This window comes from Balaenoptera borealis, assembly GCF_965194805.1.
Source record: "Balaenoptera borealis genome assembly, chromosome: 2".
Taxonomy (NCBI): domain Eukaryota; kingdom Metazoa; phylum Chordata; class Mammalia; order Artiodactyla; family Balaenopteridae; genus Balaenoptera; species Balaenoptera borealis.
The window spans coordinates 153,692,699-153,716,030 of NC_138867.1; the positions used below are offsets into that span (position 1 = coordinate 153,692,699).

Genomic DNA, 23,332 nt, shown 5'->3' on the forward strand with positions numbered 1-23,332 from the left:
GCTTCTGAAAAGAAAAATACTTTCACTAATTTTAATTAAATAAGGAATCCCATTTATTGAGCCCTACTATAGTCCCCAAGAACACAACCTTCATTACCATTTATTCTAGAAAAACAAATGCTTAATAAACATGAATGGTATTGCACCATGCTGTTTCCAAGGGTCTCCAAGCTCAAAGGAGCCTTAGATAATGATCTTAATGAGTTATGACAATAGCTACCATTTATGACTGGTATGCACAGAGCCCATGTCCACAGAATAAAGGATAAATTGAGAATAAATATCTAACCAAAGAGAGAAGAATAGCAATGAGAAGACAAATTATTAAAAAGAAGCCAAGTAGAAGTTCTGGAGTTGAAAAGTGTAACTGAAATGAAAGATTTGCTAGAGGGGCCCAACAGCAGATTTGAGCAGATAGATAGATGAAAGAACTTAAAGATAGGCCAAATTGAAATTATACAGTCTGAGAAAGAATTATATTAATGCCTAGAATGAAATTTTTAAAAAATGAACAGAGCCTAAGAGATGACCTATAGGACACCATCAAAAATACCAACATATGTATAATGGGAGTCCCAGATGAGAGGAGAGAAAGGCATAAAATATTTGAAGAAATAATGGCTAAAAATTTCTCAGATTTGATGAAAAACGTTAATCTACATATAGAAGAAGCTTAATGAACTCCAAATGGGATAAACTCAAAGAGATCCTTTTTGAAATACGTAATCAAACTGTTGAAAGACAGACAAATTGGAAATCTTGAAAGCAACAAGAGAGAAGCTACTCAAATCACATGCAAGGGATCCTCAATAGCAGTGGTCCCCAATTTCAGCAACAATTTTTCCACAGACGGGGTGGAGGGTAATGGTTCAGGCGGTAATGCGAGTGATGGGGAGCAGTAGGTGAAGCTTTGCTTGCTTGCCAGCTGCTCACCTCCTGCCGCATGGCCCGGTTCCTAACGTTCAGTTATTTCGCCTTCGTCAGTTGTCTGTGTCACTGAATGAGAACTGCTAAGGAATGAAAGAGTTTAAACCCTTTACTTCGGACCACACTCAGCCTGTCTGCATCCCTCTGATTGAACCACGAAGGGAGGAGGGAGGCGTCCCAGGGCTGCTGCTCACCACCGACACCCACCCTGTCTAGCACACTTTTGGTCACCAGGATTTCACCAGGTTTGTTCTTTTTAATTCTCAACATTTGGGGTAGAGCTGGATGGTATGAAGCCCCGATTTCCCATTGTGTTTGTAGACAGTTTCAACTGAAGCGATCAGAAACTAGGACTAAAACTTCCTATAAATGAGAAAATTCCCCCAAAGAAGCACTTTAAAGGTATCTCTGAGAAAAGTTAGGGAGCAGAAGTCACTGAGTGATGTAAACCCATGCACACACAAACACACACAATCAAATAAAAAGCAAAAGAAAAATGCAATAATTAAGTGCCAGTCTTCTTGGTCCATAGCACAGGGGTTGGGGACGCCTCTTAGTAGGATTGACAACTACAGAAAACACAGGAAGTGGGGGATGGAGCTATATAGGAACAAACATTTTGTACACTGTTGATATGAAGTTGTTATAAACTAAAGTTGTGTAATCTTGGTTGTTATAAACTAAATTTAGATGTTACTTATTATTCCCAGGGCAATCACTAAGAAAGTAACTCAAAAATATAAAGTAAAAGAAATTACAAGGGAAATGTTTAGAAATACCTATTCCTTTTTAAGTTGAATAATATCAATGGTATGTATATACCATATTTTTTTGCTGGTCCATTTATCTGTTGATGGGCACTTGGGTTGCTTCCATGTTTTAGCTATTATGAATAATGCTGCTAATGATCATGAGTGTTCAAGTTTTCTTCAGGACCCTGCTTTCAGTTCTTTTGCGTATATGCTCAGAGGCAGAATAGCTGGATCAAATGGTAATTATTTTTAATTTTTCAAGGAACTGCCACGTTTTCCACAGAAGCTGTACCATTTTACATTCCCAGCAGCAGTGCACAAGGGTTCCAGTTTCTCCATCCTTGTCAACACTTTTTGATAGTAGCCATCCTGGTGGGTGTGAGGTGGTATCTCAGTTGTGCTTTGCATTTCCCTAATTAGTTAACATTTTGAAGGCAGAAGGAAGAAAATAATAAAGACTAGAGTGGAGATGAATGAAATAGAATAGGAAAACAACGGAGAAAATCAAACCAAAATTTGGTTCTTTGAAAAGATCAATAAAATTGACAACCGAAACGTTTATAGCTAGACTGATGAGAGCTCAAATTACTAAAATCAGGAATGAAAGTGGGGATATTACTACTAACCTTACAGAATAAAATGTAAGAGAAGAGTATGTACAGTTGCATGCCAAAAAAATTAGACAACTTAGATGAAATTTTAAAAATTCCTAGAAACACGCAAGCTACCAAAGCTGATTGAAGAAGGAATAGAAAATCTGAATAGGCCTAAAACAAGTAAAGAGATTGAATCAGTTATACCAAAAAAATTCCAATAAGGAAAATGCCAGGATCAGATGGCTTCTCTGGTGAATTCTACCAAACCTTTAAAGGAGAATTAATATCAATTCTTCTCAAAGTCTTCCAAAAAATAGAAGAAAGGAATCACTGCCTAACTCATTCTATGAGGCCATTATTACCCTGATACCAAAACCAAAGACATCACAAGATAAGAAAAGCACAGATCAATATCCCATATGAATATAGGTGAAAACCTCAAAAGTACTAGCAAATCAAATTTAACAATATTCAAAGAATTAATACATCATGAGCAAATGAGGGGCTCAAATCAAGATGGTGGAGCAGTAGGATGTGGAACTCCCCTCCCAAAAATACATCTACAAATGGAACAATTCTTATAGAACACCTACTGAACACCAGCAGAAGTCCTAAAACACCTGAAAGGATGAGAAATATCTCCACATAACTGGGTAGGAAGAAAAGGAGGGGAAAAAAAAAAAAAAAAAGAGACAGGACCTGCACCACTGGGAGGGAGCTGAAGAAAGGAAAGATTCCCACACCCTGGGAAGCCCCCTCACCTGTGGGGAGATCAGCTGGGACAGAAAAGGAGCTTCAGAGGCTCAGAGGAGGGCACGACAACCAGTTTGTGGCAGGCAGAACAGAGAGACCTACACAGACGGCCCGAGCCACCACCCTGTACCCCCAGCCTAACGCACATCCGCTGGTACAGGTGGGGGCTGGGTGCTGAAACACGGGGTTTAGAGGACAAACCTGGGGAGAGGACTGGTGTTGGCTGCTCGGAGACAGACTGAAGGAGCTGGAGTGTGGTACGGCCACAACCAGGGCTAGAAGCCAGGCCCACCGTAGAAACGAAGCACCGTTGTTAAGTGGTGCACGAAGCGGGGAGGGGGAGCTGCCATTACAGCCTCTTTCTCCACGTGCTAGCCCCTGCCCACTCAGGCTCCGGGAGAGCACGCCCCAGCCGCCCTGCCTCGGCCAGGTCCCACCTGGGCAGTCTTGCAGGCCCCAGATGCCACCTAGGCAGGCTCTGAGGCCAACCACAGCCTCAGGAGCAGACACCAGCAGTTTGCCCACATTCAGAGGTAGGGCCAAAAGCACAGCTGAGCCCCAGGGGCCACACAACTTAGGAAGCAGGGCTGAAAATTCAGTGCCTGTGGGACATCCGAACAGACAGCGGGTGCTCCCGCGGCTGGGACGGGTCTAGCCTTAATAGCTGTGGGCTTTGCGGGTGCATGCACGCAGGGTCTGGGCCGTGCCAGGGTCTAAGCTACCTCTATAGCTCCCACAGCAGGTCCAGGTGTGGGACTTCTGCTGTCCTGGGACCTGACTTCAGTGGCTCTGTGCTGGTGTCCTTGAGACACCTGGGTGGATGGCCGACATACCCACGGTTGAGGCAGGGCCAAGGGCAGTGCCAACAACAGTGTACTTTGTGAGCCCAGACAATGGGTGAAAGGTGACACATCAGAGCACACTCACCGGTGAACAGCTCCAGCAGAGGAATACTCAGTGGCTCCCCTCCCAGTGGGAGTGCTCCAGTCCCATCTACCTCACACCACAGCTCAGTAACGCAGCTCAGAAGCAGATCTGGGGACGTCTACTCCAACATCTAGGTAGCAGACCCTGCCCCTGACAGGGCAGTGACAACCACAGAGCAAAGAGGAGGCCCCACTCAACATCCAGTGCAGGCTCTGGCCACCACACCACCAGTCACACCTCCTATCAAGGGGATAATGGCCAGCATACACTGAGGAAAGAGGTGGCAGCCATCCATACTAAAAACAGCCCTTGTGCCAAAAATGTTAAACCCACGTAGGCTACAAAGGGACGCTCCCACATTAGTATTAGCCCTCCAGGACCAGAGTAGATAACTGTTTTTCCTAAACTCATAGAGCAAGAGAAATATAAGTAAAATGAAGAAGCAGAGGAACCATTGCCAATAAAAAGATCCAAGAGAATTCCCCTGAAACAACCAACAGTGAAACAGAGCTCTTCAGTCTAATAGACAAAAAGGAGATAATGAAAATACTGAAGGAATTAAGAAAGGCTATTGGCAGAAATGCAGATTACTATAAAAAGGAACTAGAAACTATAAGGAGGAACCAAGAAAAAATAGAAAATTCATCATGAGCAAATGAGACTTACCCAGGAATGTAAGGATGGTTCAACATTTGAAAATAAATCCAAGTAATACATCATATTAATTAATTAAATAGCAGCACTATTTACAAGAGTCAAGACATGGAAACAACCTAAGTGTCCATCAACAGATGAATGGATAAAGAAGATATGGCAAATATATATACAATGGAATATTACTCAGCCATAAAAAAAGAATGAAATAATGCCATTTGGAGAAACATGAATGGACCTAGAGATTATCATACTAAGTGAAGTAAGCCAGACAGAGAAAGACAAATATATGATGTTGCTTATATGTGGAATCTAAAAAAAGGATACAAATGAGCTTATTTACAAAACAGAAATAGACTCACACGTACAGAAAACAAACTTATGGTTACCAAAGGGAAGGAGGGGGGAAGGATAAGTTAGGAGTTTGGGATTAAAATATACACACTATATATAAAATAGATAACCAACAAGAACCTACAGTATAGCACAGAGAACTCTACTCAGTATCTTGTAACAATCTATAATGAAAGAGAATGTAAAAAAAAGAATATCTATATTTTTATATATGTATAACTGAATCACTTTACACCAGAAACTAACAATTGTAAATCAACTATATTTCAATAAATTTTTTAATCAAATTTAAAAATATTATTTAATATGTATTATTGATTGATTAACATGAAAACTCACAGACAGCAGCACTATAACTCATGCCTGAACAAAGCTTATGTAACACACTTATTTGCTTTCAAAGGCACATCATAGCCTTCTTGGACAATTTTAAACAGCGAGATCACCAATAAAAAGCACAAAAGTGTCACTAAATAGGCCACAAAAAGGACCATTTTTTTACAGTATGTGAACTGAAACAAAAGATGGCAGAACAGCACCTTGTTTTACCTAAGCTGGTAATGTGTTCATTGGGTGACTCAAATTTTTCATTGTTCTGTGCATAGCCATGAATGATTGCAAAAGCTCTATGAGTATCAATTTGGGGGTTATGAATAAATGTTAGCAAGCTGTTAAACTCACAAATATGGAATCCATGAATAGGGAGAACAAACTGTATCTTGCTGGTGACTTGATTTTCTCTCATCCTGTAATGCCTGTTTTTCTTTAGAGCTTTTATTTACTTTTTTTTTTTTTTTTTTTTTTTTTTTTTTTATTTATTTATTTATTTTTGGCTGTGCTGGGTCTTCGGTTCGTGCGAGGGCTTTCTCCAGTTGCGGCAAGTGGGGGCCACTCTTCATCGCGGTGCGGGGACCGCTCTTCATCGCGATGCGCGGGCCTTTCACTATCGCGGCCCCACCCGCTGCGGGGCACAGGCTCCAGACGCACAGGCTCAGTAGCCGTGGCTCACGGGCCCAGCCGCTCCACGGCATGTGGGATCTTCCCAGACCAGGGCTCGAACCCGTGTCCCCTGCATTAGCAGGCAGACTCTCAACCACTGCGCCACCAGGGAAGCCCCTAGAGCTTTTATTTACTTTTATAAATTTATTTATTTATTTTATTTTTGGCTGCATTGGGTCTTCGTTGCTGCGCGGGCTTTCTGTAGTTGCGGCGAGCGGGGGCTACCCTTCATTGTGGTGTGCAGGCTTCTCATTGCGGTGACTTCTTTTACTGCGGAGCACAGGCTCTAGTCTCACGGGCTTCAGTAGTTGTGGCACACGGGCTCAGTAACTGTGGCTCACGGGCTCTAGAGTACAGGCTCAATAGTTGTGGCACACGGGCTTAGTTGGGGGATTGGGAATGCTTCTGGGTGACCAGCTCATAGTTTCTGCTCTATGGGACAATCATTCCTTTTATGTTGTTTAGTGTTAGTTTGCTGCTGCTGTTATAACAAATTTCTGCTAACTTGGTGGCTTGAAATAATAGAAATTTATTCTTTCACAATTCTGGAAGCCAGAAGTCCAAAATCAGTATCACTGGGACAAAATCAAGGTATTATTGCCTCTTCCAGCTTCCAATGGCTGACAACATTACTTGACTTGGCCACATCATTCCAATTTCTGCCCCTGTGATCACGTCACTTTCTCTTCTGTGAAATCCCCTTCTGCCTATAAAGTTACATGTGATTGCCTTCAGGGCCCACTCAAATAATTCAGGATAATCTCCCCATACCAAGATCCTTAAGTGCATATGCAGAGACTCTTTTCCCATATAAGGTAACATTTACAGGTTCGAGGAATTAGGATCTGATATTTTTTAGGAACATTTTTCATCTACCACACCTAGTCTTGTCTGTCCGTGTGCTTTGTGGGCAGCAAGCTCTTACTCAGAGTCCTGTCAGACTTCCCGGCTTGTACCCAAGGGTTCACAATCCAGCTAAGCCTGGGAAGGATGTGTCCATCTCTGAGGTAGAGTGACACACCTCTAAAGAGGCCAGAGAAGTTACCAGGAGCCAAGAAACTGGTCTGTTTCCAGCTCTGCTGTGTACCTTGGACAAAGGGCCCGTGCTTACAAAGCCTTGGGTTCCTTATTTCTGAATGCTCTTCTACACCAGGACAGCTCAGAGCTGCTGCAGATGAACTTGCAAATTGTAGCCCCCTCCTTAGTGAAAGACAGTTTAAGGGAAGTGATTTTGCCTCATTTCTCTGCTTTGGCTGAGTCCGCTCAAGCATAGGCAACAAACATCAACAGATCACCTACCCCCTACCAGGCTTCCTTTTAGGCCCAGGACGATACAGTACCTCAGACATCAAGGAGCCCCCAGCTAAAATGGCGGTAAAAGGGGGGCATGGCATGGGTAAAGGTACCAGGAAGCCCCAGGGTGAGAAGGCTCAATTATATCTCACAGTATTCAGGCTCACTCATTATAGGAATGTTTTTAAGAAACAGATTAGATATGAATCAAGTTAGTGAGTTGCATTATTTTAAAAGGTCTCAGGCTCTAATCATGAAGTCTAGGGTGCAGTTGAAGGACTCCCCAACCTACTTTTCTTCAGAATAGGTCATAACAAGAAGAATTTTTCACTTTAGAAAGGAGCAGGACTTCCCTGGTGGCGCAGTGGTTAAGAATCCACCTGCCAATGCAGGGGACACGGGTTCGATCCCTGGTCCTGGAAGATCGCACATGCCGCAGAGCAACTAAGCCCATGCACCACAACTACTGAGCCTGCGCTCTAGAGCCCATGGGCCACAACTACTGAGCCTGCATGCCACAACTACTGAAGCCCACGTGCCTAGAGCCTGTGCTCCGCAACAAGAGAAGCCACCGCAATGAGAGCCTGCGCACTGTAACAAAGAGTAGCCCCCGCTCGCTGCAAATAGAGAAAGCCCACGTGCAGCAACAAAGACCCAATGCAGCCAAATAAATAAATAAATAATAAAATAAAATAAAAACTAAAAAAGGAGCTAAGAGCCTCCAGTGTGGTGGTATGAAATGGGACAGATGCATCCACAGAAACTAGAGGCTTGAAGGGGGATATATGGGACAAATTTCATACAGCTAACCTAATAGGGAGCCAAAGGTTACCATAGACAAACATTTTTATAATTATCAGAAAATTTGAGTTGCTTCTAGTTTGTTAAGGGAGGGAGGTTTGGGGTATTAAAAAGGCCATCCAGCATTTCTCCCTGTATTCTGCAAGGGAAGGGGAAGGGCAGACCCCACCCCAGGGAATTCTTCACTGAACATAGAGGTTAGATGGGCAACAGGGACCTCAGTGGACTGAGAGGCTACCATGCTACAAGGAGTGTCAAGCCAAGTCTCCTGTGTTGGTGTCTGACTGAGACAGGAGTCCAGAAATTCTGTGTGAGTGCCCTTTGCAGACTGGGTGCAGAGGGGTTTGTCCTAGACCACCCTCTAGGAGACCCTTGTTTGGTTAGGATTGCTACCCTTTGAAGGGAGGCAATGATCCATTGGTCCTTTCCTTCCCAACTGGCCCTTTCAGCATTGTTTCTACCTTTCCCAGTGAGCTCTAACTGTAATTATGAAACTAGTAAGTTTAGTCCTGTAATAGAAATAAAATGTGTTTGTCAAAACCCATAGAGGGTATAACACCAAGAGTGAGACCAGATAGAAACTATGGACTTTGGGTGATGATGACGTGTCAACAAAGGTTCATCATGGGAACAATGTAGCACTGGTGTGGGACATCTATACTGTGCGAGCCTGTGGGGTGGGGGGCTCAGGGTATATGAGAACCCTGTACTTCCTGCTCAAATTTGTTGTGAACCTAAAACTGCTCTAAAAAACAGTCTTTTTTTTTTTGAGGAACTGTATGAGAGCTCTTTGCTCACCTTGACCTTCTTGAATCCCTAGACCAGCCTAATCTCCTTGGTTTGTTTTGAATAGAGTATTTGCCAAATATTAAGGGCAAACTCAGTAGAGAGTTGGAGTCAACCATTCAAGAAATTTCCAACTTTCGAGAGTGTCTTTTATTTTTCCAAATAAATAGTTAGTTGGCTCTTAATTGGAAAAACAGAGGCTGAGTATTGCATCCTATTTGGACCCTATTTGGTGTTTCCTGACTAGGCCTCTCCCCTAGACAGTGTATCAGAGAAAAACATGGAACCTATTTTTTTGAAGCTGGAATGTAAATTAATTTTCTGTTATTATCCTCCTCGCATTCCTTTCATTCCTATGGATATCCAAATGGTTTTAATCAAAATTAGATTGAGAGCTAATATTACAGTTATTCTTTTTAAAAATAATGTTTTTCCCCCTTGCCACAGAACTGACTTTATTTTTATTTATTTATTTATTTGGCCACGTGGCATGGCTTGCAGGATCCTAGTTCCCCAACCAGGGACCGAACCTGTGCCTCCGGCAGTGAAAGCACAGAGTCTTAACCACTGGACCGCCAGGGAACTCCCACCACAGAACTAACTTCAGAAACTGAATTAACAAGAAAAATTAAGTTACCAATAATCCAAATGCCCATTTATAAATACTGTAGTATTTTGTTCCTTTTGTGTACAAACATATGCATGTGTGTACATATATAATGGGAAAGGGTCATATTTTAACTAGATTTTTTCAGTTAATATGGGCATTGGTCCATGGCTTTGCATATTCTTTCAAAACATCAGTTTTAGGATTTCCCTGGTGGCACAGTGGTTAAGACTCTGTGCTCCCAATGCAGGGGGCCCGGGTTCAATCCCTGGTCAGGGAACTAGATCCCACATGCATGCTGCAACTAAGAGTTCGCATGCCACAACTAAGGAGGCTGCGAGCCACAACTAAGGAGCCCACGAGCTGCAACTAAGGAGCCGGCGAGCCACAACTAAGGAGCCCACGAGCTGCAACTAAGGAGCACACCTGCTGCAACTAAGACCCACAGCAAACAAATAAATAGTAAAATAGATAAAATTTTAAAAAATAAAAGATAATTGGAGAATATTAGAAACAGTTAAAAAAAACCATCAGTTTTAGTAGCAAATTATATTCCATTTTATGGCTATGCTACAATTTATATCAATCTTGTATTGTTGAACACAGAGCTTATTTCTTAACTTATGCTTTTTCAGGTGATACTGCAGTGAAGACTCTTGGGTATAAATCTTGGCACAGATCCATGATCATTCTCCTTCTAGTAAACACCAAGAGGTGGAATTGTGGAGTCAGAAGGTACACGCCTGGTAAAGGCTTCAGCACAATTAACAAATGGCTTGAGAGGGAGGGAAGCACATCACAGTCCCAGCAGCAATGCATGAAAACTCCATGTCCTAAATCCTCGTCAGCACTGGATATTGAGTTTGACAGGTTTGGCAACACTAGCTTAGTACTGAGAAAATTAATCAGCCTGAGATCACTGCACCCTAACTCTGTGTTAAAACACAAGAGAAGTATATGTCCTGGTTATGAAGGAATTCATAGAATATGGGCCGGGTTTTTCCTGGCTCAACCACTTACTTACTTCCCTGCTGTTTGGCTCTGGAAGAGTTACGTACCCTCTTCGCCTTAACCTTGCCTGCCAGCTGTGAGGATGAGTATTTGGACTGAATTTATCATATTCTCATTTATATTTGTATTATATATAATATATAAATGAGAATATATATATATGTTCTTATTTATCCTCCCCAACTAGACACAAATATATATATATATAATAAACTAATAACTATAATATATATATGGTTAATATATACAGGGTTCAAAAGCAGTTGTCACTGCCATTGCTATTACTACTACTACTACTGATTATAATAATCATTGAGATGGCTCTGGGTAGACACTTAACAAATGTTAATTACCACTTACAAGCTGTTTAACTTGGCTTAGAAAAGTTACGCCCTCTCTCCAATCATTAGCTTCCCCATCTGTTCAACGGAACTAAAAATACCCATTTCCTAGGATTACTGTGAGGATTATAGGAAATGAAACAATCAGCTCAGTACCAGGAATATAGAAGGAAGTTTTCTTCCTTTAGGAATATTTTAGAAACCGACTTCAGAAAAATAATGCATAATGCCTGATAATAAACAACTCAGTTTCTTTTGTGAAGAACTCTAAGATCAGGGGCTGAATCAGCAAGAGCTGGTGAAACTACATCTTTACCCTTTATCCTCCTTTTTGGAAAAATTATTCTTTCGAAACATCAACTCTTTTGGCCTGATGTTCTGGTCCCTGTCACTGGGTTTGCCTGGCCGATGGCAAAAAATCATAGGCTGAGGTGCCAATGTAGGAGACTGAAATAAGAGTAGGGATTAGGTGGAGAAGAAGGAAACTCTTTCTCCCTATGTTCTTGCTTAGTTAATACCTAATGGCTTTTTAAGGGGTTGCAAGTATAGTTTAATAAAAATGTGCCAATATCTAGCAGCAAAGGCACTCTGCCAACATCATAAGCCCCTCTGTACCTGCTCTGGCGTAATAACTTTGATAAGAACTACTCATTACTGAGCACCTATTGTAAGACTCTATAATCCTTCCAACAACCTGATTATTCCAATGAAGACGTAGCTATTCAGAAGACATAACAATTCAGAGCCAGGACTGGGACTCATGTCTGTTTGCCTTGAAGTACATGTTTTTCCTTGTCTACTTTCTCTCTCTTCCTCTCCTCTTTCTCCTCTAGTACTTTTCAGATTCCTGCCTTTTCCTTCTAGCCCACCTGGATTTCAGGCCAGCCTTTGTACCCATCCCAGGTGCATCACCGATCCCCATGGCTTTAAGATCTCCTGTTTCCATGGCCCTGCACCTGGTGGACTGAGAGGGATGCCAGCTGCTCTTTCTTTGCAGGGCACAGAGCTCTGAGTAGCACACCAAGATGTGCAGGAACCTGGAAGCTGAGAACCCTTACATATTCTGAGTCTCTGAGTCATTGAAGAAAAAGAAGGTACTTCAGTGAAAAGGGCTCAGCCTTACTAGGAAGTATAAAGGAAATATTAAAGGCACTGTGTTTTTAAATAGTATACTCAGCAAACTTGAATATTTTTGGCTAAAGTAATTTCATATTGTGACCAAGGGAACTGAGTAAGAGTTCAATTAAGGTACTATGAGGAGACAGGAGCATTGCATTTAAACAGACCAATGTTTTAACAGTTAAGATTATTTTTTTATCTTTGCCCTAAAGGAGACAAGTATACTCAACAGGGAAAAGATAGTCTCTAAATAAACAGTGCTGGGAAAGCTGGATAGTCACATGCAAAAGAATGAAATTGGACCCCTATCTTACATGACTTACAAAAATTAACTCAAAGTGGATTAAAGACTTAAATGTAAGATCAGAAACCATAAAACTCCTAGAAGAAAACATAGGGGAAAAGCTCCTTGACATTGGGCTTGGCAATGATTTTTTTTTTAGATATGACTCCAAAAGCACAAGCAACAAAAGTGAAAATAAACAAGTGAGACTACATCAAACTGAAAAATTTGTGTATAGTCAAGAAGCAATCAACAATATGAAAAGGTAGCCTATGTAATGGCAGAAAATATTTGTAAACTACATATCTGATTGGGGGTTGATATCCAAAATACATAGGGAACTCATACAACTCAACAGCCAAAAAAAAAAAAAAAAAAAATTCCCACGCAAATAATCCAATTAAAAAATGGGCAGGGACTTCCCTGGTGGCACAGTGGTTAAGACTCCGCACTCCCAATGCAGGGGGCCTGGGTTCAATCCCTGGTCACTGAACTAGATCCCACATGCATGCTGCAACTAAGAGTTCACATGCCACAACTAAGGAGCTCATGTGCCACAACCAAGGAGCCGGAGAGCCACAACTAAGGAGCCTGGGAGCTGCAACTAAGGAGCATGCCTGCTGCAACTAAGACCCAGTGCAATCAAATAAATAAATATATATATATATATTTTTTAAATGGGCAAAGGATCAGAATAGATGAATAGACATTTTTCCAAAAGATATTCACATGGCCAACAGGTACATGAAAAGGTGCACAGCATGACTAATCATCAGGAAAATGCATTTCAAAACTAAAATGAGATATCACCTCACACCTGTTAGAATAGCTATTACCAAAAAGACAAGAGCTAAGTGCTGGTGAATATGTGGAAAAGAGGGAACTCTTGCTCACTGTTGATGGGAATGTAAATTGGTGAAGGCACAATGGAAAACAGTATGGCAATTCCTCAAAAAATTAAAAACAGAACAACTATATGATCCAACAATTCTACTTTTGGATATATACCTGAAGAAAATGAAATCACTATCTTTGAAACTGAGCAGGACCCTACAGGGTCTTTCTGGGGAAAGACACCCAACCCGTGTCCTCCATCTCTTATTTTAAAAAAAACTTAAGCCTCCTAGGCCTTCCAAAGAGCAAATATAATCAGAAATACAGAAACAAAGGAACAATCAAGCAAGACAAAATAATAATAGTTTAACCATAAAACAAAAGTCAATGACCTTTAATTCCTCCTCAGAGGCTGTAGATAATATCCTGATCCAGATCTTTGAGTTGTTTTTCAGATATTAAAACCCCCACAAGATGGAAGAAGTTGACTGCATGCTGACCACTAACATGTAGCCCCCAGACGAGCTGGAGCGTGAAGATTGATAATGCTGACCTCTGTGACCTCATCTGGTTGCCTCACCACCCACCAATAAGAAAATTGTGAGCTGATCACATACTCCACAACACTTTCCCTCACTTTGTCTTTTAAAACCCTTCCCTAGGGACTTCCCTGGCAGTCCAGTGGTTAAGACTCCATGCTTCCATTGCAGGGGGCACGAGTTCAATCCCTGGTCAGGGATCTAAGATCCCACATGCCGTGGGACACAGGAAAGAAAGAAAGAGAAAGAAAGGGAAAGAAAGAGGAAGGAAGGAAAGGAAGGAAGGAAGAAAAGAAAGAAAGGAGAGAAAGAAAAAGGAAGAAAGAAAACAGCAAGGGAAAGAAAGAAAGAAAGAAAGGAAGGAAGGAAGGAAGAAAGAAAGAAAAAGCCATTTCCTAAAAGCCATTCAGGGAGTTCAGGTTTTCTGAGCATTAGCTGCTTGTTCTCCTTGCTTGTCATCCTGCAATAAATGTTGTACTTTTCTTCACCAAAACCCCGTGTCAGTAGATTGGCTCTGCTGCAGGCGAATAGACCCAAGTTTGGTTTGGTAACGACTTGAAGAGATATCTGCACATCCACATTCATTAGAGCATTATTTACATTAGCCAAGACATGGAAACAACCTAAGTGTTCATCAATGGATGAATGGATAAAGAAGTTATTATACATACACACACACACACACACACACACACACACACACACACAGAGAGAGAGAGAGAGAGAGAGAGAGAGAGAGAATGGAATACTATTCAGCCATTAAAAAGGAACTGGTTGCCATTTGATCCAGCATTCCCACTCCTGGGCATCTATCCAGACAAAACTATAATTTGAAAAGATACATGTATCCCAATGTTCATTGCAGCACTATTTACAATAACCAAGACATGGAAACAACCTAAATGTCCACCAACAGATGAATGGATAAAGACGATGTGGTACATATATACAATGGAATACTATTCAGCCATAAAGAAGAATGAAATACTGCCATTTGCAGCAACATGGATGGACCTAGAGATTATCATACTAAGTGAAGGAAGTCAGAAAAAGAATGACAAATACCATATGATATCACTTATATGTGGAATCTAAAATATGACACAAATGAACCTAACTATGAAACAGAAACAGATTCACAGAGAGAACAGACTTGTGGTTGCCAAAGGGGAGGGGGGAGGGGAAGAGAAGGATTGGGAGTTTGGGATTAACAGATGCAAACTATTATATATAGAATGGATAAACAACAAGCTCCTACTATATAGCACAGGGAACTATATTCAATATCCTCTGATAAACCATGGTGGAAAAGAATATATATATGTGCATAACTGAATCACTTTGCTGTATAGCAGAAATTAACACAACATTGTAAATTAACTATACTTCAATAAAATAAATTTAAAAAAGAGAGAGAGAGATGCCAGAGAGATTACTTTCTCTCCCTGCCAGGTGAGGTCACAGTGAGAAGGTGGCCATCTACAAGCCAGAAAGGGACAGCTATCACCAGAAACCGACCATCAACCATGCTAGCATCCTGTTCTTGAACTTCTGTCCTCCAGAACTGAGAAATAAATTTCTGTTTCTCTGGAGGACCCTGATGAATGCAGCCATCTAAGCTTTTTGAGGACTTACTAAGTGTCAGTCACTAATTCTACAGGGGGAAATGGAGTGAGAGTCTGAGCCACCCCAGAGAAGAAGTGCCACACCCAGTGAGGTAGTGGGCAAACGTCAATGGAATCCCAATTAAGGGACTTGAACTATTCTCCAAGGCCCAGATATTAGAAAAGGAGAGACGGTTCTCTTTTTTACTTAACATGCCATATTAGACATGAGATTGAGAACTGATTATTACTCTGGGCTTTAGTCGTGTTAGTAAAAAGGTATTACATTTTGTCTTGAGGAATAAATTGAAATATATGCACACTGAACAGTAAATTTTGTCTGTGATGTTCATGTAGGTATACTGATCCAGGTGTGCCAGACTGACATTATGCAGTAGATACCTGTGACAAAAACATTTACTGTTCACCAATGATCCCACCCACATTTCCCAGCTGCCTTTCAGTTAGACAGGGCATGTGACTAGTCCTGGCCAATGGGTTGTGAGTAGAAATGACTGTGTCAAACCCTAGGCCACAACAGAGAAAAAGGAAAGTGAGTTCTCCATGCCCTTTCTTCCCACATGGCAACAATGGGAGCCTTCTTGTTTCTCATGTTACAGCCACAGGATGTTGGTGTGTGAGCCGTGCAGTGACCATGTGGAGCGAACCTGCCACAGATCTTCAATGGACATGAAATGTAAGCAAGTGGGAAACGTAGGTGTATTAATCCATTGAGGTTTGAGGGCTGTAATATGTTACTGCATCATAGCCCGGTCCATCTTGACCAGATACAACTGTGGCTGTCACTAGGGGTAGAGATGCAAATCCCTGGAGTCACCTTTGGAAGCAGACCACGGCTTATAGAAAACAGGTTGGGGAAGCCTCTTCAGGAGCGAACGTTTAAATGCTAATTAGACTGGGGATGAGGTTGCACAGCCTTCCAGCTGGTCTTACCTAAATCATGACTAGTCACTCCTTAGGCAATTTTCTGGAATGGTATATGAGAGAAACAGAGAAAAGTTTCTCGTATATCTCGTGAAGTCTGTGGGTAGAACTGATGTACTCCATGTTACTACTGAAGCCCAGTCCCAGATATAATTATGAACATCATGTGAGGGCATACATTATGGAATAATAAGTCAATTGTAAGCAAAAGTTGAAGAGACCATAGTTATTCTTATTGGCTGTCAGAAGTGTCTGGATCACAATGCCAACTTATCCCTTTAAGAAACTTCTTGAGCAGATGAGACACACTGCTAAAGAATCTTTGAAAATGAGACAGATTTTAATGTTGTAAGTAGCCGCAGATGAAATTTTGAGCGGCAGAGGTTTTTTTTGACACCTCAATCTCTTTATGATGCCAATACTTGGCACGAGTCCCTGCCTTGGTTGCATTCTGGGGTCATGCACAGGAGAGGGGGAACATGTTCCACTGGACTGAGAGTCTTGTTGGTGATGGGTGCTCCCAGGCTAGAGCAGCCCAACAGAGAGCCTGTAGCAAATGGCTATGCAAGGTAGGAATCAAAGGCGGGAGACAGAAAAGGTCTCTGTGGGAGTCATCAAACGTCGTGCTGGGAAAGGTTGCCTCTGATCAGAAACAAGATGTGAAAACTTGGTTTGTAATGATTCCAAAGCTGTCAACAGCAATGAGGCAGTGGGAAAAAGCCTGAGAAAGCCACCTTTGTCTTGCAGACCTGGAGGGAGAGTGATGTTGGAAGCCTTAGCAGATTATTGTAAATGACATCAGTAATATGAAGCAACTGATGGGCCACTAGAGGCAGGGGTGGGAAGATATCTGGAGAAACTGTCACTGCTAGAGTGTGGTGGAGGCTGCTTCAAGCCCTGGTATGAAATCTAGTGCGTAGGGCGGGCCACCAAAACCTGGGGAAATAGGCACCCCCAGCAAGGTGGCACACTCCTACTGCTAGTTTACAGTAACTACTCCTGCAGAACAATTCTAAATTCATGAAGATATTGCTCATTATGTTTAGAATTTGTAACCACTCGCCATCCCTCCCAATGGATTCCATTTAATGGAATCACATGGGAAGGCATGAATTGCTTGAGAGCATCAGTTCTGAAATGAGCAGCAAGTGCACTGGAAAGGCCACCATTGTCCACTTAAAACAGAGGCTGTGAACAAGGGCCTCAGAGATACTGGTATCGTGGTGAAGGAGAATTAATGACAACATAACAGAAAGTGATAAGAGAAAGGTCAAGATATGTCAGTAGGTGTGCCCTCTAAGACTTATACGTAGAGTGGCAAACAGAATTATCTAAACTATTTAAGGTAAAGTTTGGCGGATCTCTTGCTGTTGGATTCTGATCTCCTTCAGTAGCCTGGTGGCATAGTGGAGAGGGTTCATTGTGGAGGATTGGGCTTTAGTACCCTGAATAAAATCAAAAAAGGAATAAGCTATTCAAATGTAACTGCAGAGCTCCATGATACTGTGCACCAGAGGGAAAAATATTAATGCTTATTGATGAGAGTTTTGTACTGCGAAGTTAAATACAGTTAAATACTACCTGTAATACAGGTAGTATTTGTACATTTATAGTATGACTTTATTTCCTGATGTAATAAGCTTTATGAGTCATGTACTTTTTCCAAGTTCTGTTTGCACAACAAAGTTTGGGCTGTATTTGAGATGTAGTGGCCAACTAAAGCAGGCACCATTGATGCCCTATCTAATATCCCCTAGACTCACCTCTGAGTTCACCTGCAGCTGTGGTAAAGAGCTTCCAGTGTGATTGCAGCTCCCCATTCCAAGTGCCTGCTTCTCTGCCTGAGGGCTGTCTGAAGCATCAGGGGAATTTGCTGAGCCACACACAGGAGCAACTCAAAGGATAAGACAGTTAATGTTCCAGAAACAGGACTTCCCTGGTGGCGCAGTGGTTAAGAATTCGCCTGCCAATGCAGGGGACACGGGTTCAATCCCTGGTCCAGGAAGAGCAACTAAGCCCGTGCGCCACAACTACTGAGCATGCGCTGTAGAGCCCATGAGCCACAACTACTGAGCCCACGTGCCACAACTACTGAAGCCCGCGCACCTAGAGGCCGTGCTCTGCAACAAGAGAAGCCACCGCAGTGAGAAGCTTGTGCACTGCAAAGAAGAGTAGCCCCTGCTCGCTGCAACTAGAGAAAGCCCGCACACAGCAACGAAGACACAACACAGCCAAAAATAAATAAATAAACATTTGAAAAAAAAAATTTCCAGAAACAATTCCTGACAGTTGGGGAAGGGAGAATGGTGGATTACTGCCCCTGCCTCCCAGCCTGCAGTGGAACAATTCTGAGATGCCCTCTACACAGTTTCTCAGAGAGTAATCAGAACAGTTGAGCCATGGGACTTCCCTGGTGGCACAGTGGATAAGACTCCATGCCCCCAGTGCAGGGGGGCCCAGGTTCGATCCCTGGTCAGGGAACAAGACCCCACATGCATGCTGCAACTAAGAGTTTGCATGCCACAACTAAGGAGCCCATGTGCAAGCCATGTGCCGCAACTAAGGAGCCCGCCTGCTGCAAGTAACACCCTGTGCAACCAAATAAATTTAAAAAAAGAACAATTGAGCCCTAATCATGCACTGTGCTAATCTGCTCATTAATGCACTGTTTCGTAGCTTTTCTACCTTCCCTGTCTCATTTTCCCCACACCCACATGTGCTTCCTGGGATCACCTGGACCCAATCCTTGTATCAGGGTCTGTATTAGTCAGGTTTCTCCAGAGGAATAGAACCAGTAGGATAGATAGATCATCTATTTCTCTATATCCATATCTATAGCTCCACGTCTATAGCTATATATCTATATCTACATCTACATCTATGTATCTATATAGAAAGATTATAAGGAAATGGCTCACGTGATTATGGAGGCTGGCAAGTCTAAAATCTGCAGAGCAAATGTTGCAGTTCAAGGCCAAAAGCAGGCAGGCTGCTACAGGCCCAGGAAGAGTCAATACGCCAGTGCAATGGCTGTCGGGCAGGAGAATTCTCTATTACTCAGGGGAAGGTCAGCGTTTTGTTATATTCAGGACTTCAGCTGAATGGATGAGGCCCACCCACATTATAGAGGGCAATCTGCTTTACTCAGTCTACTAGTTTATATGTTAATATTATCCCAAAATACCCTCACAAAATACTTAGGATAACATCTAACCAAATATCTGGGCATCCTGTGGTCCAGTCAAGTTGACACACAAAATTAACCATTACAGGGTCTGATTTGGGGGAAATCCAAACCAAGGCACCAAGCATAGCTCATCAATTTGGAGAAGCACCCCTTGTAACGAGAGTAGAAACCTCTAAAGAGAGTGTTTTATGTGGACCGTACACCTCAGGAACCATACGTGCACTCTCTGACCCCTTGTCCACATTCCAACACATAGGCTTCTGGCCCACATTAAGGAGGCATTTTGGACAGAAGGGAAAACCAGACCTGGTGTCGCTGTCCATGAATTTAAGACAGAAAGACTCCTGGTCCAGGATGGAATGAAAGCTTTGCTGTGTGGACTCTGCCTGACATTTGCCCTAATATTCAGTTACATTTTGTCCCTCTCTGGATCAGGCACTTAGTCCCACTAATAGGGAGGTCCACCGATTGCTTACACCACCTACCTACACCATCTTGCGTTGCTCCTGGTTGAGCCCAAAGCAAGCTCCAGTAGCTTAACCGGCCTCCATTGGTGTTGCTGTCCGTGGTTCTAACAGAACGAGCAAGCCTCTGCGTTGACACCTGTTTTGCTGTCCATGGTGCTGCCTAATGATTTTTTTTTAATATAAATTTATTTTATTTTATTTATTTTTGGCTGCGTTGGGTCTTCATTGCTGTGCACAGGCTTTCTCTAGTTGTGGCGAGCAGGGGCTTCTCTTGTGGAGCACGGGCTCTAGGCGTGTGGGCTTCCGTAGTTGTGGCACCCAGGCTCAGTAGTTGTGGCTCATGGGCTCTACAGCGCAGGCTCAGTAGTTGTGGCACACAGGCTTTGTTGTTCCATGACATGTGGGATCTTCCCAGACCAGGGCTCGAACCCATGTCCCCTGCAGTAGCAGGCGGATTCTTAACCACTGCGCCACCAGGGAAGTCCAATGATTCTTTTTTTATGCTCAGGAAGATGCTGCATATTGAAAGAGCAGGTTTTTGAAACGTAGACTAGAACTCAATGATAAACATGAGATTTTGGCTCTTGCTGATGTGTGTTATAGGATTTAGTGCTCTGGTGTATGTGTCCCCATTCAAACTGAAGAATCAATATTTTCTTGCTGCCCCATATTCCGAGAACAGGTTCTAGGATTTAGCACAGTTGATGGAAAAGAGCAGAGCTAAATAGAGAGCAACCAGGGCTGAAACTTGCAGGCTATTAACCACATCAGGGGAGTCACTATCCTTTGGAAATCCCTGGCTTGGAATTTTCCTCTTTTTGGCTTCCTATGTCCAATGTAGTAGAAAGTCTTGTGGATTCTATCTTCTAAATAGCTCTTAGATTAGGCTACTTCATCTCACCTCTGCCAACACTTCCATGACAATGATGATCATCACCACTACTACCATCACCACCTTCACTCTTCTAATTACCATCATTTCTCGCTGGGATCATCCCTTTAGGATAAAAATTTCAAAGTGGAATAACTAAGTGGAAGTATAGGTACGTTGTTTAAGGGTTTGATAGAATATCTGTACCAAGGTGCATTTCCACCAACCTTGTAAAAGAGGGCCAGAGCCACTTTCAGGTGGCAAAAGAGCTATCAGCAATACATTTCAATTAAAGATTGACCGAAAGAAATACATTAAAAAACTAAACAGGGAGTTCCCTGGTGGTCTAGCGGTTAGAATTCGGCACTTTCACTGCCGTGACCTGGGTTCAATCCCTGGCGGGGAAACTGAGATCCTGTAAGCCAAAATTAATTAATTAATCAATCAATCAAGTAAGTAAGTAAAAAACATAAAGAAAAAAGCTAATGCTTACAGAGCACTTAGCATGCACCATGGCTGGGCAAGTGTATATGGTGCTTTAAAACAAACCTTTGTGGTACGTTCTGTTTTCAGATGGAATAATGAGACACAGGTCAAGAAACTTGCCCAAGTTCAGACAAGACCCTCGGAGAAGGTCAGGTAAGCTTTCTGAGACCACACAGCAAGCGAGTGGCGCAGCAAGTACTGAAGCCGATGTTTGTCTCCCCCTCTCCTGCCAAGGAGAACTGCCAGGGGTCCCTGAGAAAGCAGAAGCTGGGGAAGAGGGAAGGGAGCAGGCTGCGTCTGCGCGCGCGCTGGGAAGCGGGGGCTTCCGGGGCTGCAGGGTCGCCATAGCGGGTGTGATGCAATCACGCCCGTCGCTGCGTCAACGGGCGGCTCCAGGGATGCGGGGACTGCAGTAGAGCTGGTCCCCACCGCCGCCCGCCTCGTCCCTGCCGCCCACCGCGGCTAACCCGGCAGGCAACCGCTGTCGCTAACCTTCGTCCAGCGTCAGGACCACCGCCCCGGAGCCACCAGCGACCCCGACAACATCTCTCAGACACCGGCAACCCTGACAACCGCCCCCAGGTACCGGCGGTCCCTGACAACCACTCCGAGCCACCGGTAACCCTTGACAACCGCCGCCAGCGCCCCCCAACCCCCCCCCCCCGCCACCCGGCGCCTGGGGCGCGCCATGAAGTCGGCGGTGAGCGCGCGCGGTGGGGTGTCTGGCGGCCGCGGGGGTGGCTGCTGGGGCGGAGGACGAGGAGGCGGAGGAGGGGGCAAAGGAGGAGGCGGGGGCAAAGGAGCAGGAGGTGATGGCGGCGGCCCGGGGGGCAAGGGCGGCTTCGGAGCGCGAACGCGCGGCTTCGGAAGCGGCAGGGGCCGGGGGCGTGGTGGCGGAGACGGCAGGGACCGCGGAGGCGGCGGGCAGCGGCGTGGCGTGGCCAAGAGCAAGAACCGCCGCAGGAAGGGCGTCACCACGGTATCCGTGGAACCGCACCGGCACGAGGGGGTCTTCATCTATCGCGGGGCGGAGGACGCTCTGGTCACACTGAACATGGTGCCCGGCCAGTCGGTGTACGGCGAGCGGCGGGTCACGGTGACCGAGGGCGGCGTGAAACAGGAGTACCGCACGTGGAACCCCTTCCGCTCCAAGCTGGCCGCGGCCATACTGGGCGGGGTCGACCAGATTCACATCAAGCCCAAGTCCAAAGTGCTGTACCTGGGTGCCGCCTCGGGGACTACCGTCTCCCACGTCTCCGACATCATCGGCCCTGACGGCCTAGTCTACGCGGTCGAGTTCTCCCACCGCGCCGGCCGCGATCTGGTCAACGTGGCCAAGAAGAGAACCAACATCATCCCAGTCCTCGAAGACGCCCGGCACCCCCTCAAGTACCGCATGCTCATTGGGATGGTGGACGTGATCTTTGCCGATGTGGCCCAGCCAGACCAGTCCCGCATCGTGGCTCTGAATGCCCACACCTTCCTGCGCAACGGGGGCCACTTCCTCATCTCCATCAAGGCCAATTGCATCGACTCCACCGCATCTGCCGAGGCAGTGTTTGCTTCTGAGGTGAGGAAGTTGCAGCAGGAGAATTTGAAGCCTCAAGAGCAGCTGACCCTGGAGCCCTATGAGAGGGACCACGCTGTGGTCGTCGGGGTCTATCGGCCCCTTCCCAAGAGCGCCAACAAGTAGCAACCCAGCTCGGGCTGTCCCTGAGATAATGCCTAAGGCTGTGCTGTGTTCAGTGTTACTATATGTGTGTTTTCTTTGTGCACCGCTTTTCTATTAAATGGCATAAAGAAACAGTACCCAGGTGTATCAGTGAGGCCAGACTCAGTTATCCCCAAATCTCCAAATCCCCCGAACTCTAAAATAGCCAAGATAACAGGTGATAGGGGTCTATCAAGGATCAGCCTGGGGACTGTGCTTACTCCAATCACTCAGGGTCCTGACTCTTCGGGGCCCCTCTTCACTCGTCACAGGGACAGGGGAAGAGAGCTGGGGAAATAATGAGCTTATAAAATCCCCTTTGGAACCTAGGGGACACTTCTTACACATTGACCACGTCACGTGACCAAGCCTGACTCCAGGGAGTAGCATTGGATATTGATGGATGGTCGTGTAGTCTAAGACACCCAATCTGTCTGGCTCCAAGCCAGAGTCCTAACCATAATATACATTTAGTACTTTACTCT

General features: G+C 44.2%; 1 protein-coding gene across 4 annotated transcripts; it reads left to right on the forward strand.

Annotated features, from left to right (window-relative positions):
* The first annotated feature begins 97 nt into the window (after positions 1 to 97).
* On the forward strand, positions 98 to 22,945 carry FBLL1 (fibrillarin like 1). Of its 4 annotated transcripts, none has more exons than XM_082378793.1 (4): positions 98 to 1,172; positions 10,085 to 13,637; positions 15,801 to 15,877; positions 21,224 to 22,945. In XM_082378793.1, exon 4 carries the CDS (start codon positions 21,825 to 21,827, stop codon positions 22,827 to 22,829), a length of 1,005 nt encoding a protein of 334 aa, XP_082234919.1. In that variant the 5' UTR covers positions 98 to 1,172; positions 10,085 to 13,637; positions 15,801 to 15,877; positions 21,224 to 21,824; the 3' UTR covers positions 22,830 to 22,945. The 4 variants fall into 4 exon arrangements, with proteins under 4 accessions (XP_082234919.1, XP_082234920.1, XP_082234922.1 ...); XM_082378794.1 differs by lacking the exon at positions 98 to 1,172 and adding an exon at positions 1,179 to 5,520; XM_082378796.1 differs by lacking the exon at positions 98 to 1,172 and having other exon boundaries at positions 6,087 to 10,184; positions 11,666 to 13,637.
* The last annotated feature ends 387 nt before the right edge of the window (positions 22,946 to 23,332 follow it).

What these genes read in the sequence shown, in the direction of transcription:
- FBLL1 (XM_082378793.1), top strand. Translation starts at nt 21,825, where the DNA reads ATGAAGTCGGCGGTGAGCGCGCGCGGTGGGGTGTCTGGCGGCCGCGGG.